Genomic DNA, 17,968 nt, shown 5'->3' with positions numbered 1-17,968 from the left:
GGTCAACAAAATTGCAAACGAAGAAATATCATAGCAGTAGAAGTAGTCACAGTTGTAGTCGTAATAGATTAATTAGTAGTTGAAGAGTCATAATTTAAAAGATAATAAAAATAATCATGATTTGAGAGTTGCAACAATATATATTTCCGTATAAGAATCCCGGTATGACATGACTGTAGTCCCACAAGGGTCACCATCAAGAGTTTGGAAAAATGCTTTTCACTAAGAAAAATACAGTCCTGTATTTATACAGTCCTGTAAGATGGGCGCGAGATTGTTAGAGAGCTTGTGTAAAATGAAGGGCTGAATGCTTGGTGTGACTGAAAGTTTTGCTGAAGTGTGTGTGCGTTGGTGTGTGCAACACGGTACTGCCTCCCTGTGTGACAAACTGTCACTGCACACACTTCAGTGAGGACACATGCTTCTAATTATACACTGTCATGTATATTATATACAGTATATCTATATAGATATACTGTATACCACACACACACACACACACACACACACATACACACACAGGTAGTCATTTTTCAAAATTTTGCAGGTGCGTCATCATCAGTCCGTCATTTTTTCAAGCTGAACGAAATTGTAATCATGAGTCGGTCTGTCTGTCAGGTTAAGCATGTTTCCGTCATCACTTCCGCCAGTCAATTTCACCGGGTTGCAGTCTGGCCATTCCCCCCCCCCCCCCACCCCCAAAAAAAAAACATGACACATCCAAAAGATAAAAATTCCAATGTGATTAAAATGGTAAATGGAGTGCACTGTCATACGGTTGCTGCCAACATACATGTCTCATACACTTATTTGCCAATCTATTAAACTCTAAAAGTAGAGTAAGCGGGAGCACCAGTGGCTGCCTGCAGCTCTTTAACTCCTAAAATGCCAAAAAGTTTAAGTCATTTAAAGTTTAAAATGGCTCACCTTAACCAGAATCCTGCTCTGCATTGTAGCCAAGGGTAAAATCCAATCCAAGCAATTTGCACCCTCCTCCTGTCTGTAAATGCTTGGCATCTGCTTCTGCTTCTTCTTCTCCTTCTCCTTCTCCTTCTTCTTCTTGGTTCATTGGTGGATTGCAGATCTTTGGTGCGTAACGGCACCTACTGTACAGGTATTTCCATATGTTGTCAATGGAAGCAACTCTGCTCGTATTCGAATCAACTCTGCGAGACATTGTTGTATATAAATAATTTTACCGACATTTAACAGAAAATCACGACCATAAAGGTTTAGATTCAAATAAATAGACGTACACACATACATCCAATATTAGACTTGTCACCTCTGTATAACACATACAGTATATACTTGACAGTAAAGCTGCGCCTGATTCTCAGATTTTCTTCAAACTCTGTAATTCCTAGCTAATCAGACTGTGGGCTTACAACTGTTTTTTTTTTTACAAACCCACCAAAAAATGACCTTATTCGACTTGCCAAGGGAAGACATTTAAGATTCGAGACATCAGCTCCATATCTTTATTCTGGAGCTTTAGTTTGATATGGACAGGGTCTTGAGATTCAGGACGTATGTTACCCTTGCTTTGAGTCCTGAAATTCCTCTTTCCAAACTTTCTCCTTGGTCCAGTCTACCTGCTGTAATAACATTTGTTTCTTCATCTCCTCTCAAGCACGAAAATGTCGATCAAATGCAGCAGGACTCCAAGAACGTAAACACGGCTGCCCTCAGCAGTAAGCTCTGTCCTCCACTTACCAAATATACACACACACAAACGCGCGCGCGCACACACACACACACACACACATACACACATTGCCAAGCTGCTTTCCCTGGTGCGAGTGCAATTTCATGATCCACATTAGAAGCGGCAGTTGAATTTCGCTCAGCTGCTCCATGTCCCTGTTCCACTTAGCGCCGGCGCCGGCGACTCAGCGAGACTCAAATGAATGAACAAGAATCTCTGCATCTCCCCTCACAAATATCATCCAGCTGCCATTATTCTCCGCCTCCCACCCAGACGCCTGCAGAACAGAGGTGGCAAAAGTACTCACACGTTGTACTTAAGTCGAAGCACAGATACTTGGGTTAAAAACAACAACAACGACATTTTTGTTTAACTCCTTTACTTCAGTAAAACTTTGCACAAAGCACAAACTTTGAAATGTGCTTAATATATAAATTAAAATTGAGTAAATAATTTAGAACATGGTACAATGAAGAAAAATGTTGTTTTAAAGCTAAGAGCCAGCTACTAGTACTTAGCTTAGCATTTCATGCTATAAGAACAGCAACATGTTCCCAAAGCTTTGCTAACATTGTGGACTGTAGAGTTGCCAACTGAGGTACAGTCTAAAATGCTTAAAGGGGAAGTTCACCCCAAAAATAATATGCCCGATGTAACCTTACTAGTCAGAACACGGCAGTCTGATGAATATTGTGTTAATGGAATCTGAATCGAGCAGTAAAATCCACCTGTCCGTTTCATGCAGCGGCCATTTTGCTGCTTGCTGTCACCTGAAAATGACATTATAGTTCCTCAGGACTCGGAGAACAACCAATCATGTCTCAGCTTCAGAAAAGAGGTGAGCCATATGTGGTTGTTACCTGAGCCCTGAGCAACTGTGATGTCATTTTCAGTTGACAAAAAGTAGCAAAATGGCTGCCCCTTGAGATGCCTAAAAACAGGTGGATTTTGCTGCTTAATTCATATTCCATCATTTATTTATTCTTTGGTGTTGAAAACAAGATGTTATTATCTTTGTTTTATAATTAGTTTGATGGGAAACTTCATCTGGGAGTGGCAATTGTTGTAGGGTGTAATATTGTTGTGGATAGAAACTACATCTGTGCTATATATTTTTTTCAGGTTAAAAAGCACCGTGCAACAGTAGCATAACGCAAACGGGAAGCAAAATTATCCCGAAAGGGAATGACACACACCGAAGCATATCCACACACGCCTGGATATCTTATCGGGTGGTTGCCGAGTACAATGCCGAGAGGTCAGCTGGCAGTAATGGAGCCCTTTGTGTGTGCAAATTGTCATTTCACAACAGCCGTCTGAAACCAGCCAGCGTTGTTTTCCCTTCTTCTGCAGGGGGCTTCAGAATGGACAGCGACAGAGTAAGCGAATGAATATTGCCGGTGTGCGGCATTGTCATTCAAATGCACTGTTGCAGGACAAGGGAATGGCAGAGGAGTGCTAATGGGGAGCACCGGGGAGAAGTGGAATAATTGGATGGGATGATGTGCGTCAGGACGGGACATAATGTGCACATGGACGGAATTGTGTGTGACAGTGTCGGGTGGGCATGCTGGGATGAAGAGAGTGTGGGAATTGTCAGGGATCATGTTGCAGTTGTATTTAGTTGGCATACGGCAATTAAACCTGAAAAAACGGGACATTGTATTTGCATTCATGTTTTATTAATTTAGATGTCTGACCGTCCATTCTGATCTACACCCGTAAAGTCCCTGTTAAGTGCAAATAAATGTTCTGTAACTTTGACACACAACAGAGATAATCATGCAAAGTTTAAATGGTTAAAAGAAAAGAAGTCATGTGGGAAATGAATGTAAACCACACCCCACTCAATCAAATACGATTACTTTGACAAGGAACAATGGATGCTACTTTGCCTAACATACTTACAAAGAAATGTTTCAATTCACCCGACAAGGTCTGAACGTAAGTCCTGTCTGTCTATTTACATACAGAATGTAACAAAATGTCTATTTTGCAGCAACAATACATACGTTTGTTGATTACTTGCACACAATGTAAACTTTTGCACCCCACATTTTGGCTATCCATTTCATAGCGCACTGAAAGTAAAATTTAGAATAAATAAAAATCGACTTACTGTATTCTCAAACTGCATCACATCTAGATTGGGGCTTATTTAAAAACACGCGCGCGCGCGCGCACACACACACACACACACACGCACACGTACACACGCACGTAGCCAGCATGGACTGCATGATGATCGATCCAGTCTGGTGTTATTACTCTGTGAGTGAATGTTGGTTTTACATTACACTGTGTGACCTCCACTCACAAGTCGCTCATGTGTCCAAATCAGATGATGTACAACGTCAATGCCACCTGGTGAAAAGAAATACTTGTAATACATCAAACTCCAGTCACACCAAGGCTGTACACATAACATCCAGCATTGGCTAATGCATCTCTAAATCAATGTGATCAACCCGTCCACACTTCTGAAAAACAACTTTGTCACACTCAATGTTGATTTTCTTAAAAAAAAAAAAATCTGTAACAAAAAAACATGCCTCAAACTAAACAGAAGGTGCATTTTGGAGGGTTAATTACACATTCCCTATTTTCATAGCCAGTGCAAATCTTCCACAACATGCATCCTAAATTTGCACATCTTTCTTTTGGTACCTTCATAGAGGGGCACAGTCCAAAATGGATGTTTGCACCATTGTGGGAGTGAACACATCCAATTCTCTTTCTGGCCAGTGAAAGTGCCTCAACTAATTCCCTTTAAATTGAGCAGTGGAGAGGCATGAACACAGTCTTTGACATCTTTAAAACTCATGACTTATTTGTATTCTTTGGCTTTTGACTCAGCATGACTCAGACTTGTTCTTAGTTTTAGTGTTTTGTGCTTTCTACTGTCTTCGTTTCAATGAAACTCCTCGAGAACGAAACCTACATGGGCGAAAATACCCCCTTATGTGAAAAAATCTTCATGCATTAACACAATTCCCATTCTCCTGCACCCCATACTATGAAAACCCCCCTGTTGCGTTATACAAAATCATTTTCTCTGCTCCAGCCTCACAAAGGCATTCACTACAACAAAGTCTAATCCAACAGCGACCTCTACTGCTTTGTTTGGAAACAGCAGCAGCACACCACACTGGTTTACATAGTGAACAATGTTTATTTCGGTCACAGCTGCGAGTTTCCTGGACTCAACATACTCATAGCTGCTCTGCCATTGGCTTACCGAGCATCATCCTGGCCTCCGATCGGACAAGAGGGACCTAATGTCTATGTGTGTAGATACTGACGCTAGATCCGTAGCATCTGATTAGCTGCTAATGCTAATTTGCTTATGGCTTGACGGACAATACAATACATGCTGATTTATATAGCGCTTTCACAACAGCGGCAGCTGTAACAAAGCGCTTTACAAAACAGTTAACATAAAGTAAAATAATAAACACAACACATAACATAAAACACGGACAGTCATGCAGTTCTAACCACTTTTCCATCACACGCTTTGTTGTTTGAAGCAGTTTGAGATGAAAGAGGAGAGAATCAAAGTGTCCTTTAACCAGTGGATCAGAGACGTCATGCTCAAAATGTGCACACGTCGGCTACAAGCTAAGTTTCAAAGTCAACAAGAAGCTGTAGCATCCATTGACGAAAAAAGAGATTGGTTCACTTCTCCTGTCCCATGGAAATCCATTTCAATTCCAAGCGGCGACTCACGGTTCCAAATACGCATCGGCGCTCTTCGCCAACGCTCCTCTCTCCTCATCCTCAACTTCAGCAGCCGTCCATCCAGACGCACCAACGCCGACTGTCCAACAGCGCCGACATCTCCACTGAACAAAACGGGGTTGTGAAAAATGTTGCCCATTACAGGCGCAAAAAACACACGCGCCCCAGGTCTGTCCAGCACTGACATTCCTCCCAATCAAAATCTGTGCTGGAACAAGCGTTCTGCCGAGAAGGCGCAACCACCAAGAATAGATCCAGATTTTATTGTTGTATATACGATATGCTCCATGTACAGCACTTTGTATCCAGCGTTGGTTGTCTAAGTCTAAGGTTTAGTCTACTCTCTGTCACCAAATTACCAGGTGAGCCAGGGGCATGTAAGACACAACGTCCTCGGTCTGCCAAACCAGCCAGCAGATTCACAGACACGGTAAAGTAGTCTTGCCCAATCACGAAAATGAAAACACGTCAGTTTTTGTGCACGTGCGCCTGTCTACAAAAATGGAGCCACATAAGTATGTTTTGCTTCATTGCAAGACATGAGTGTCATTCTCGATTGCTGTAGGGCTTCGATTGAAGATTATATTTCCAGTTTGCTTGTAAAGTCTCAGAACAACAATCAAGGGAACTGCTTCAATCCCTCTTTTTACTGTCTCTCCCTTTTGGAAGGACTTCAGTGGCTGCTCTTGCTTTTGTAGTCGGCTGTGAGAAAAAGGATTGCTGTCCAGTCAACTGAGATTTTAGTTCCTGAAGTCTATGGCGTAGTTTTTATGAGCAGTCCAAAAATGCCGCTCCACTTTTCTCTTCTACGGAAATGCAATGTGAGACTGACGGAAATTGGTGAACACTCTTTGAAGCTGCCATAGTAAAGGGTAAATGATGTCATGCGATCGACCCGCACGCACTGTACCTTTGTGATTAGCCAAAATGGTTTACAAAATAGAAAAGCTTTTGCAACTCATTTTAGTTGACACGTATTTAAGCCTTGTCAGAGGTAATAATAGCTAAAATGACAAGGTTGTCAGATGCCTGTTTGAGATTCATGGTGGTTGCATCGATCAAGAGGTGATAAAAGCAAGTTCAAGCAGCCATTGTTCTACATTTCCAAAAATAATCAGGTTTGCAGGAAGCAAACGGCACCTGTCGGCACTGTGCAACTTTCCATTTCTCTCTCTCGCTCACGCGCACACACACACACACACACACACACACACACACACACACACACACACACACTCCTGCACTTGCTGCACAGTGAGGACCGAGTAAAAAGGCCTACAAAGCGAGGACCACCCTTTCTGCTTGAAAAAGAAATGAAAAAGACACATTTCTAGACACAGGAGGGCGCCCTTAGGCAATACATTCCTTTAGATTAAATAAAACACCAAAGGTTAAGAAAAAGTTTTTAACTAGATAAGTGAGGACCGGGCACTGGCCATGCGTTCTTAATGATTTTGAAGTAGATTAGGTGCCGTTCACCTTACTAAACATTTAATGATGTAAATTTATAATCAGATATTATTTTTAAACAGTTTATCACCATTAACAGGGTACTGTCATTTATTTAGTTTTATTTAGTTCTGATATTTGTGTTCAATACGCCACATGTTTGCACTGTGGCTGAGAGAGGAAAGTATTTTAATCTGTGCTGTACATTACACAGAGAGCATATTTGACAATAAAAGCTGACTTGACTTTATGATTTATTTTTGACAAACAAAAGTACTCTTATTCAAAACTTACAAGAACACCTGAAAAACCTCAACCTTCAAAACGCACACTAAAAAAACTTGCTGCGCCACAACCCGACACATGAACCCACATATACCCTACCAAATAACTGTGCTTTCAAACTCTATTCCTTTTCTCCCCTCTCTCTCATCCCATTCCCTCTCTCCCTTCATCTATCTCCCCCTATGTCTCTCCCTCTCTCCATCTTTCATCTTCAAGCTTTTTTCCCCAATTACATATCTTTTAATAATTTCATTGTGGAATATCTCTCCATGTGCGGTCTTCAAGGTCTGGCGATGCTTGACTACGACACTTAACGCAGTCATCTTTCCTTGGAACTTTCTTTAATGCTACAAATTTTGAAAGGTGTCGATCAATTGCTGCCCTTTCCTTTGGAGTCTGGGTCTCTTCCTTTTTTTAGTTTCCAATTCTGGAGGGAAAAAAAGAGGGTTATTAGTGGTTTAGTTGAATATAAACAGACATTCTTGAAGTTGTATTAAAATCTGAACGCTGCCTTGACTGATAACAGGACCAGAATAAAAACTATCAAAAATGCATTGATTCAAAACATGTTTTAGGCATCTAGTTTAAAGCAACTTTGTTGACTTAAAAACACCTCAGCAGCAATTTCCCTCAAGGCATGATTCATGAGTGTTATGCTCTTTACATTATTTAATATTTTTCAATATCCTTAAAATTAATGTGGGGTTTTTTGCCAAGTCTCCGCCTTTAATGTCTTGTTTATCTATGTGGGCCCCCCAATTGGGTGGCAACCACTAAAGGGTGTACTCTGACTACAGCCCAATGACAGCTAGGATAGGCTCCAGCATGCCCCAAACTTTTGTTTTCTATTTCTGAAGCCTTCTATTGTGAAGAACATACAGAAAAAACAGTCTTTTCAAGTACAGTGATCCCTCGTTTATCGTTGTTAATGGGGACCGAAACCACCCGCGATAAACGAAAATCCGCTAAGTAGCAAAAACCCCCCCACCCTCCATATAGGTATATGAACATGTGTATGAGTATAAATATTTATAAGGCCAAATGTACTGGTATACATGCATGTTTGTAGTAATTAACAGCACTTAATGCTATATACTAATATATTTAAACATGTATAAGTTAGGTTAGTGTATAAATAACGAAATACAGTAAACACAGTCCTGTATGTTGCTCTATGTGACTCGCTGTTGTTTTGATTATTTTCACTGCCTCTTGAGGACCTTTTGCAGCATTTTCACTTTTTTTTTTATGAATATGTTTGAAAAAATCCATGACACACCGAGGCCGCGATAAATGATAATCCGGCGGCACTGTTGACATTCATGTTTCGAAGCTACAAATCAAAGCCTGAACCACTGTGCCGATTTCAGAGCAACATATGTGGTGAATATTATCTAATACGGTATGCATTACCAGTTTTCCTTGTTTGCAGTGAAATGCATTATTTTACAATCCATTCAAATGTCAGATACCAAATATGTAACTTCTGGTTGCTGATGGTGTATTGCAGGAGTGACCAACTCATTTTTGGCATGGGCCACATTGTAGTTATGGTTTCCCTTGGAGGGCCATTATGAATTTTGGGAGACCATATACATATTTAATCACCTCCACATTACATACACCACTCATAACATATTGATGGATAACTACTTTTAAAATCAGAAGTAAAAAATGGACTTCATATGTCATTTTGAGATTTTGGTTCAGACTTTAGCAAGCCTCATGGAATTCGACATGCTTTTGCAGGCCGCATAAAATGATGTGGCAGGCCAAATCCGGCCACTGGGCCTTGACTGTGACACCTATGGTGTAGTGGTATACTCGCATGACTTGTGTGGGATCAGTTCCTGCTCAGTGATGGTGTGAATGTGAATATTTCTGGCTGCAAACATGATTTCGTTGTCGAGAGGTTCGACTGCATCTCTCTTTGGTCAGATTTTTTTTTTAATTGGATTCAATTACAATCAGTGTGTTACTGTAACCAAATTATATCATAACCCTGTAAGAGAAATTGCTATACAATAGAAATTGAAGACAATTTTACAACTGAGTAGACCACTTCAACGACTCGTCTTTCCATCTGCAAGTCACAGTGACTTGTGCTGTTTGAGTTTCTTAAATTGTTATAAGGATCTATCCAACAGAAATTCATCTTACCAACTTCACTATGTTCTTTTCGAACTGCTGTCTTCTTCTTCCCAAGAGATCTGTGTCCAGTCTTTTTGTCCTCTTCATCTAAGAAAGTTGGCATGTTAGTATAATGGTAATGAAACTTTGAGTTGTGTTGACGATGCACTGACTCACCGCTGTCTTCAACATCATCGTCGTCATGTGTAAGTGTTGCAATCCTCTTTCGTTTGGTGGCGCTCCCTGATGTTGATGGTTGTTCTTGGCCATGTGTGAAAGATGCGTCATTGACTGTAAATAATAATAATAATATACTTTGGGTGAATATGCTTTGATGATACAGATTTGTAATTCCTGATATATTGGAATGTACAAAAAACAATCAGGACTTGGAGCGGGGATGTCAAACATACGGCCGGCGGGCAAGCAGGTTTGATCAGGCCCGCAGGATCATTTAAAAGTGAAAAAAATGCAGAAAAGACATGGAACGAAAATTTTGAATAACATGCAATTCATGGAGTATCCGCTAGGGGACACACCGTTTTGATCAGAGTAGAAAGACACATTGTTTTGAGAAGAAGACAACAGCAGTCTAAGTCTGTCACTGAGACGGACGGACCCAAAACAGCAGATGCTATCAAGGACATTTGAATTCATTGTCCTTTACACATTTAATGGCACTCTCTTTAGTTTGTAAGGTATAGGCAGGGATTAAATTTATAATTTATATGCACAAGGCTTAAAAATTCCTTTCTTCACAAATCTCCTTTAATCTAAAAGTGCATCACTGTATTTTTCAACACCAATTACTTGTTTAGTGCCCTTGTACAATCAGTTGCGATGCATATATGTGAATGATAAAAGTCAATCGCACATTTGTCTAAGGAAATCTAAGGTGCTTCATGAAATGTTTTGTAAAAAGATATGTTCATTAAATTTCTACATTTCCGAATGTTCTTGTGCTTCTTTATAGCAGAGTACGGTATAATTTTAATGGCTCGGCCCACTTAACATCTACCGAGGCCAATGTGGCCTGAGTTTGACAGAGTGAAATGAGTTTGACACCCCTGACTTAGAGTAAGAAAAAAAATCTTACTAATGCCAGGTCTGTAACATGTCACTTGTGCTAATGTTAGAGACTCACCCAATCCATGTCTTCCCAACATTGTCTTTTTTTTCTTGACAGTCTTCTTAACTGTCTTATGGCACACCCCTCCATCTATAAAATAATGTTTTGATAGAATCAAAGTTCTTTCCACATGCATCTCAGAAATATGCCAATAATACAGCAAAAGAGGATTCAAGTCGGACAAAAAAACATTACCGCCATATTCACTGCCAGAAACATCACTCATGTCGTCATCAGCGTCATCAGCATAATTTCTTTCTTTAATTGACTGCATCTTCGGTGGCCTTTTGTAGGTGCCTTGTAGCAAGATGATGTACTCAAATGAAATTCCTTACATCTCAGAAACATAGCAATGGTGCAGTGACAGATGGTCCAAGTCAAACTGAAAGCATTACCTGTGTTTTCAGTGTCCAAGTTGGTACTGTTACCGCCTCCATCATCTTCATCATCAGATCTCGTTGCTACAGCTGAATGTGGCACTTCTCATTCTGTGAAAGATGACATTTACACCATGTAAATATGGATGGAAGACATTCACTCTTGCTCCGAGAATGAAAGGGTTTTCTCATTTATGCAAATGGTCTGGACACAGAGAAAATGAGAGCTGTCAAGGTAAAGGAATTACTAAACATCCATCCATTTTCCAATCCGCTTTATCTTCACAAGAGTCGCAGGGCATGCTGGAGCCTATCCCAGCTGTCTTTGGGAGGTCAGCGGGGGACACCCTGAACAAGTTGCCAGCCAATTGCAGGGCACACAGAGACAACCATCTCAAACTCACACCTGGGGACAATTTAGAGTGTTCAATCGGCCATGCATGTTATGGGAATGTGGGAGGAAACCGAAGTACTTGGAGTAAGCCCACGCAGGTATGTGGTGGGAAAAATAAGCAAACGCCACATAGGAAGACTGGGACCGGAATTGAACCCTGCACCTTTGCACTGTGAGGTCGACATGCTAACCAGCTTTAATCAGTTGTAGTTTAACGGTATTAGAACGGTATCGATCGCATGTTATCACTAACTCCCTTTTTGATTAAAAGTTCTGTCTTTGATCATTGTTCGTTACTTTTAATCCACAAGACAGATGTGTGTCAGAACAGCACACGTGTGAGGATAGTGAGAGGCAGCTGCCTGTCAAGTTGCTGCAGCATCCCCCCAAATAACTCGACATACATATGTGCGTGCTTTTGTCTGCTTATTGTTATCATTGAAAAAAAGGTTCTGGTTAAAGGTGCCAGAGGCAGAGGCAACTGGGATCAATTGGTGTCTAACTAAAAATTGTTGTAACTTAGAAGTAGGTCATTTGGTCAACACTAGGTCTAATGTTTGAATGTGATTAATTTGAAATGATTCAAGGTTTCTATATTAATTTCAAGCATGAACTCTAGAGCATATATTGGCATCCCTCTTCCTGCTATGACTACTAATGTTATTTTTATTACATACCATCTTGAGCTTCCTGTCGTCTCCCTGGATCTGGTCTTCTCTTTTTGCCACTTTTCAGACCTTTGGTTGAGGTGGCTGCATGTGCTCTTCCTTTTGAAATATTCACAGTCAGAAATCAGAAAACATAATTTTACACTAAAATATGAAGGTAAAAGAAAATATGCCGATAAAGACATGCACACTGTCGTGGAAACAAAGACAGAGGGAGAAAAGAATAAATGGAAGGGGATGACTTTAAAAATATATTAATTTACATACCAGTGATAACAGATTCCAGGGTTTGCAGACTCTTTCCCTTCAGCGACTCTGTCCCACGTTCCATCGCAAACAGTAGTTTGGCAATCTTGGCCACTTGGAAAGTTTTATCGGTCTCCCGATAAAACTCACAATGGACTCCAATGTCGTGTCCCATAAAACGAGCAACTTGCTCGAGTTCCTGATTATTCAGGTCGAGAAGCTGACATAAGGTAGCAACATGCTTCCTTAATTTTGTTGACCTCAACAGTTCTGGGTTTTTGGCCTTGCTCTCTTGTGCGTATTTTCTGAGGCAGTCACATCCACGAAGATTGGTGGTAGTTCCTTTTTTGGCCATCATTTAACTTCTCTGTTCCTTTCGATTTCATACCTTTTTGTTTTGATTTACATTTTGCCTTGAGGGCCTTAGCTTCATGCAAATCAATGTGGTCCTTTTCTGATCCACTGCTGTTGGACGACCGGGACCCCCTCCCTTCACTGAATGCTGGTTTGTGGTCATCTCCACTTTGGGCGGATGACACAGACTCCTCTGATGATGATGATGATGGTGTTGACCTTGTGGAGAAGGCTCCGGAATGAGTCTCAGCACCAGGCCTCTCTTTGAGAAGAGGTGTATGTTGCCCTGATGGTTGGGCTTTACGCATTTGAGCCTACACATCAGGGCAGAAGAGGGAAAAACAGGGAAAATTGTTAATTTTGTAGACAACTGAGATGGTGAAAAAGAGTTTTATGCTAGATCTCGGCAATTCTGTACAAAGTTTATCTGTCTTTGCCAATGTTTTCAACACTTGTCTTCCAACTTGCATTCATGAAAATACGACAATGTTTTGTCGTCACACATTTTCACAGGATGGAAAGTAGACCAGATGGAACTAAAACCGCCATTAATAAAACAAAGTATGAGTTAATCAGCATGCATTTTCTAGTCTCATGGAAAAGAGACAAATAATTTATTAAATTAAAAACTGGGCAAAAATCTATGGACATTTTAGTTGACAGGCAGAAAAAAAGAGTAAAATGAATATGATTATGTAAATTAACTCAAAATATGATAGTAATAAATAAAATGGTACAGAGTAGTATTTGAACCTGTGATGATAAAACTCATGTTGGATACACGCTTCGGATGCTCTGTGAAATTAAGCAACTGGCATTTAAAAACACAGTAAAGCAGCTCGCGTTGGCCTGCAATCCGCCTCATTCATTCGGTATTTAATTTAAAAAATAAATTTTTCTCGAGAAAAAATGGTTTCTGGCTAGACTAAACATGTCTAGTTTAATATAATACAGCGAGCCAGAGCACTGGTTCATTTGTCTACTTATTTCAATTCGGTATGAGTACAGAAACTAACAATTTCTGTCTCATTTTTGCCGAAATATAAACCACATAAATTCAACGCGACGCGGCCTTGCCGTAACCGCCTGAGCGCAAGCCATGTGCGTTGTTCCTAAATTGCTGTGTTCGTAGTTTGCCATTGTTTCTTCGTGTAGAAAAAAACTACATAAAGCAGCTTTAAATTAAAATCGGCCTAGAGTTTACAGTACGCCGCGAGTAACAAGCCCTTCGGTGCTCAGTACGCAGATTGTTACGACGACACTCGTATTCGCGGGTACCCGTCTCTCGACAAAGAAAGGGTGATTACTTACCTGAGCATTCTCATTCTGACGGTGGTGCTCCCCGTTAGGGGCGAGTCTTCTCCGTGTTTTCTCCATGTCGTCAAAAAGCCAAATGGTGTTGGTTGTCCCGGTATAGAAATATAAATGGCTTGAGTGCGCCGAAAAGTATCGCGTGAAGACAACGCTCCTCCAGCCTTTGAAGCCAGCCGCTTCTTAATTGATGCGAGGGGGGAGAGCGGGGGGATGGGCAGAGCAGCAACTTCGGAGCGTAAACTCTACTTAAACATGATTAACCCTTTCATTGTCTTCTCACTTTAACGTTTCATATAACATAATCAGAAATTCACAAAAATTACTAAACTACATAAAGTATTGTAACAACATTTCAAAACACTTTAGTTATTAATTTATCAATCAAAGAAATTAAAACAAATAAAACGCCTACACTGTGTATGCAATGCTCTGCTTCGGTTATTACAGTTTGGGATATTGTCAAAGCTGTTCCATATTTATGTTTGTCCATTTTTCCTACTTCCAAGACTACAACTTCACTTCAACAAGGTGACCGGCTCCCTTCCGCATCCAGCATTTAACAGTGCTGCCATTGAAACCAATATACCACGAAACTGTCAGAAGGGCTCAAGTTGTAGTTTATCAATGTAGTCATCCAATAATACTGAAATAACAACCTATATTTCCAACCTGCCTTTCCAAAAAGATGTGAAATGTTTCTTAATTTAATACAGGCGTCTCACACTCGCGGGCTACAAGACGCTAATTTCAGGCCCCTCACCTTGATGTGAAACTTTGCGTCAACGAAGCGAGTCTCCACTTTGTCCCCCCCCCAGAAACCAAATATGTGTCACACCCTAATTACTGTCCATTGCATTCTTAGGTACTCATCAACGAGTGGGTACTTAGCCACTGACAAAGACGCAGCTGTCCTGCACAATCTCTAATGTAGACATCTTTTTTTTTCAAACCAAAAGTTCATTTTGACAGTGTAGCCATGTGAAAAGCTGTTCTAAAAGGACACGCATGGATGAACAACCATCCATACTGACACTCACACCTAGGGACAATTTAGAGTGTTCCATTATTCTTTCATGCATGTTTTTGGAATGTGGGAGGAAACCGGAGTACCTGGAGAAAACCCACACAGGAGAACATGCAAACTCCATACAGGGAGGCCGGAGCCAAGATTGAAGGTTATCAGAACCTAGCAAGGGGCCGGTTGCAATTTGCTGTTGTAGGAACTGATTGACTAAAGTGCCGTTCACACGGCACACATTTGCGCCGGCGCTGCACCGATATATTTTGTTGCGATATATTTTGCACCGCAGCAAATTGTGTGGAGCGTTCACACGTAAAAAGCCGCTTCACACGGCAGTTTCTGCAGCGGAGCAAAACGACAGAAAACAAACGAGCTGTCGTGTTGGTTCTTTTTAAAACGTACTGTATATACACAACTCAAGCGACTACTGGACCGGCACGTCCTTCTCCTTCTCGGTTTCCATGCCTTCTGCTCGAGAGTGACCACCCAAGAAAACGTAAATGAACGATGACTTCAGTGACACTCATAAAAGCAAACACTAATGCGCCAAACTGAAAATCAAGAGAGGAAATCACAAAATAAATTCTATGGGGGGCGGGGGGTTGTGAACAAACAACAAAGGAACAAACAACTCCGAGACAGGGGGTTCGGTACTCCATACCCACGAAGCACCCCCCACAGAACTCCCCGAGGGACATGGTCAAACGCCTTCTCCAAGTCCACAAAACACATGTAGACTGGTTGGGCGAATTCCCACATACCCTCGAGAACCCTGCTAAGGGTGTAGAGCTGGGCCACTGTTCCACGGCCGGGACGAAAACCACACTGCTCCTCCTCAATCTGAGGCTCGACTTCCTGAAGGACCCTCCTCTCCAGTACCCCTGAATAGACCTTACCAGGGAGGCTGAGGAGTGTGATCCCTCTGTAGTTGGAACACACCCTCCGGTCCCCCTTTTTAAAAAGAGGGACTACCACCCCGGTCTGCCAATCCAGAGGCACTCTCCCTGTTGACCACGCGATGTTGCAGAGGCGTGTCAACCAGGACAGCCCCACAACATCCAGAGCCTTTAGGAACTCCGGGCCTTGTCACTGAGGAGCTTTTTAACCACATCGGTGACTTCAACCACAGAGATAGGAGAGCCCACCTCAGAGTCCCCAGGCTCTGCTTCCTCCAAGGAAGGCGTGTTGGTGGAGTTGAGGAGGTCTTCGAAGTACTCTGCCCACCGGTTCACAACGTCCCGAGTCGAAGTCAGCAGCACCCCATCCCCACTGTACACAGTGTCAGTGGTGCACTGCTTCCCCCTCCTGAGACGCCGGATGGTGGACCAGAATTTCCTCGAAGCCGTCCGGAAGTCGGCTTCCATGGCCTCACCAAACTCTTCCCACGCTCGGGTTTTTGCCTCGGCGACCACCAAAGCTGCCTTCCGCTTGGCCAGTCGGTACCCGTCAGCTGCCTCTGGGGTCCCACAGGCCATAAAGGCTCGATAAGACTCCTTCTTCAGCTTGACGGCATCCCTTACTGCTGGTGTCCACCAGCGAGTACGAGGGTTGCCGCCACGACAGGCACCAACCACCTTACGGCCACAACTCAGATTGGCCGCCTCAACAATAGAGGCACGGAACATGGTCCACTCGGACTCAATATCCCCCGTCTCCCCCGGAACATGGGAAAAGCTCTGTCGGAGGTGGGAGTTGAAACTCCTTCTGACAGGGGATTCCGCCAGGCGCTCCCAACAAACCCTCACAATACGTTTGGGTCTGCCAGGACGGACCGGCATCTTCCCCCACCATCGGAGCCTACTCACCACCAGGTGGTGATCAGTTGACAGCTCCGCCCCTCTCTTCGCCCGAGTGTCCAGAACATGCGGCCGTAAATCCGATGACACGACCACAAGGTCGATCATGGAACTACGGCCTAGGGTGTCCTGGTGCCAAGTGCACATGTGGACACCCTTATGTTTGAACAAGGTGTTCGTTATGGACAGTCCGTGACGAGCACAGAAGTCCAATAACAAAACACCACTCGAGTTCTGATCGGGGGGGCCGTTCCTCCCAATCACGCCCCTCCAGGTCTCACTGTCATTGCCCACGTGAGCATTGAAGTCCCCCAGTAGAACAAGGGAGTCCCCAGCAGGAGTACTCTCCAGCACACCCTCCAAGGACTCCAAAAAGGGTGGGTATGCTGAGCTGCTGTTTGGTGCATATGCACAAACAACAGTCAGGACCCGTCCCCCCACCCGCAGGCGAAGGGATGCAACCCTCTCGTCCACCGGTGTGAACCCCAATTTACAGGCACTGAGCCGGGGGTCAATGAGCATGCCCACACCTGCTCTGCGCCTCTCACCGTGAGCAACTCCAGAGTAAAAGAGAGTCCAACCCCTCTCGAGAGAACTGGTACCAGAACCCAGGCTGTGTGTGGAGGCAAGTCCGACTATATCCAGTCGGAAATTCTCTGCCTCACACACCAGCTCGGGCTCCTTCCCTGCCAGAGAGGTGACATTCCATGTCCCAAGAGCTAGCTTCTGCAGCCGAGGATCGGACCGCCAGGGTCCCCGCCTTTGGCTGCCGCCCAGCTCACATTGCACCCGACCCCTTTGGCCCCTCTCATGGGTGGTGAGCCCATGGGAAGGGGGACCCACGTTGCCTCTTTGGGCTGTGCCCGGCCGGGCCCCATGGGTGTAGGCCCGGCCACCAGGCGCCTGCCAACGAGCCCCACCTCCAGGCTTGGCTCCAGAGGGGGGCCCCGGTGACCCGCGTCCGGGCAAGGGAAACCTAGATCCATTTATTGTATTCATCATTGGGGTCTTTGAGCCGTGCTTTGTCTGGCCCCTCACCTAGAACCTGTTTGCCATGGGTGACCCTGCCAGGGGCATAAAGCCCCAGACAACTTAGCTTCTAGGATCATTGGAACACACAAACCCCTCCACCACGGTAAGGTGACGACTCATGGAGGGCCCCAGAAAATCCAATTCATTTTATTGTGCTTTGGACATTGAAACTGGAAAATATGACTTGCATTCAATAAGTAAAGAATTCCAATTCCAAGAAACCAAGAAACGATTAAATTCCATATTAGAGTTTGGAATTATGTTGCTTTAAAAACAATTGTAAATTTTTAAGTCAGTTTAAATATACTGTGTGTGCGGTTGTGT

At 43.0% G+C, this 17,968-nt stretch overlaps 1 protein-coding gene across 2 annotated transcripts in view; it reads right to left on the bottom strand.

Annotated features, from left to right (window-relative positions):
• LOC127607580 (neurexophilin-4) overlaps positions 1–17,968 on the bottom strand; it is a 117,615-nt gene that overhangs the window by 63,443 nt on the left and 36,204 nt on the right. The window contains exon 1 of one of the 2 annotated variants that reach the window (XM_052076029.1): positions 928–1,133. The exons of the other annotated variant lie outside the window; for it this stretch is intronic. Coding sequence (XP_051931989.1) covers positions 928–1,017 — 90 coding nt within the window. The 5' untranslated portion in view covers positions 1,018–1,133. Of the gene's footprint in view, positions 1–927; positions 1,134–17,968 lie in introns of those variants that run through there. 2 annotated transcript variants of the gene reach the window in all.

The sequence above is a fragment of the Hippocampus zosterae genome, chromosome 9, assembly GCF_025434085.1.
Source record: "Hippocampus zosterae strain Florida chromosome 9, ASM2543408v3, whole genome shotgun sequence".
Taxonomy (NCBI): domain Eukaryota; kingdom Metazoa; phylum Chordata; class Actinopteri; order Syngnathiformes; family Syngnathidae; genus Hippocampus; species Hippocampus zosterae.
This window is presented reverse-complemented; position numbering and strand designations above follow the sequence as displayed.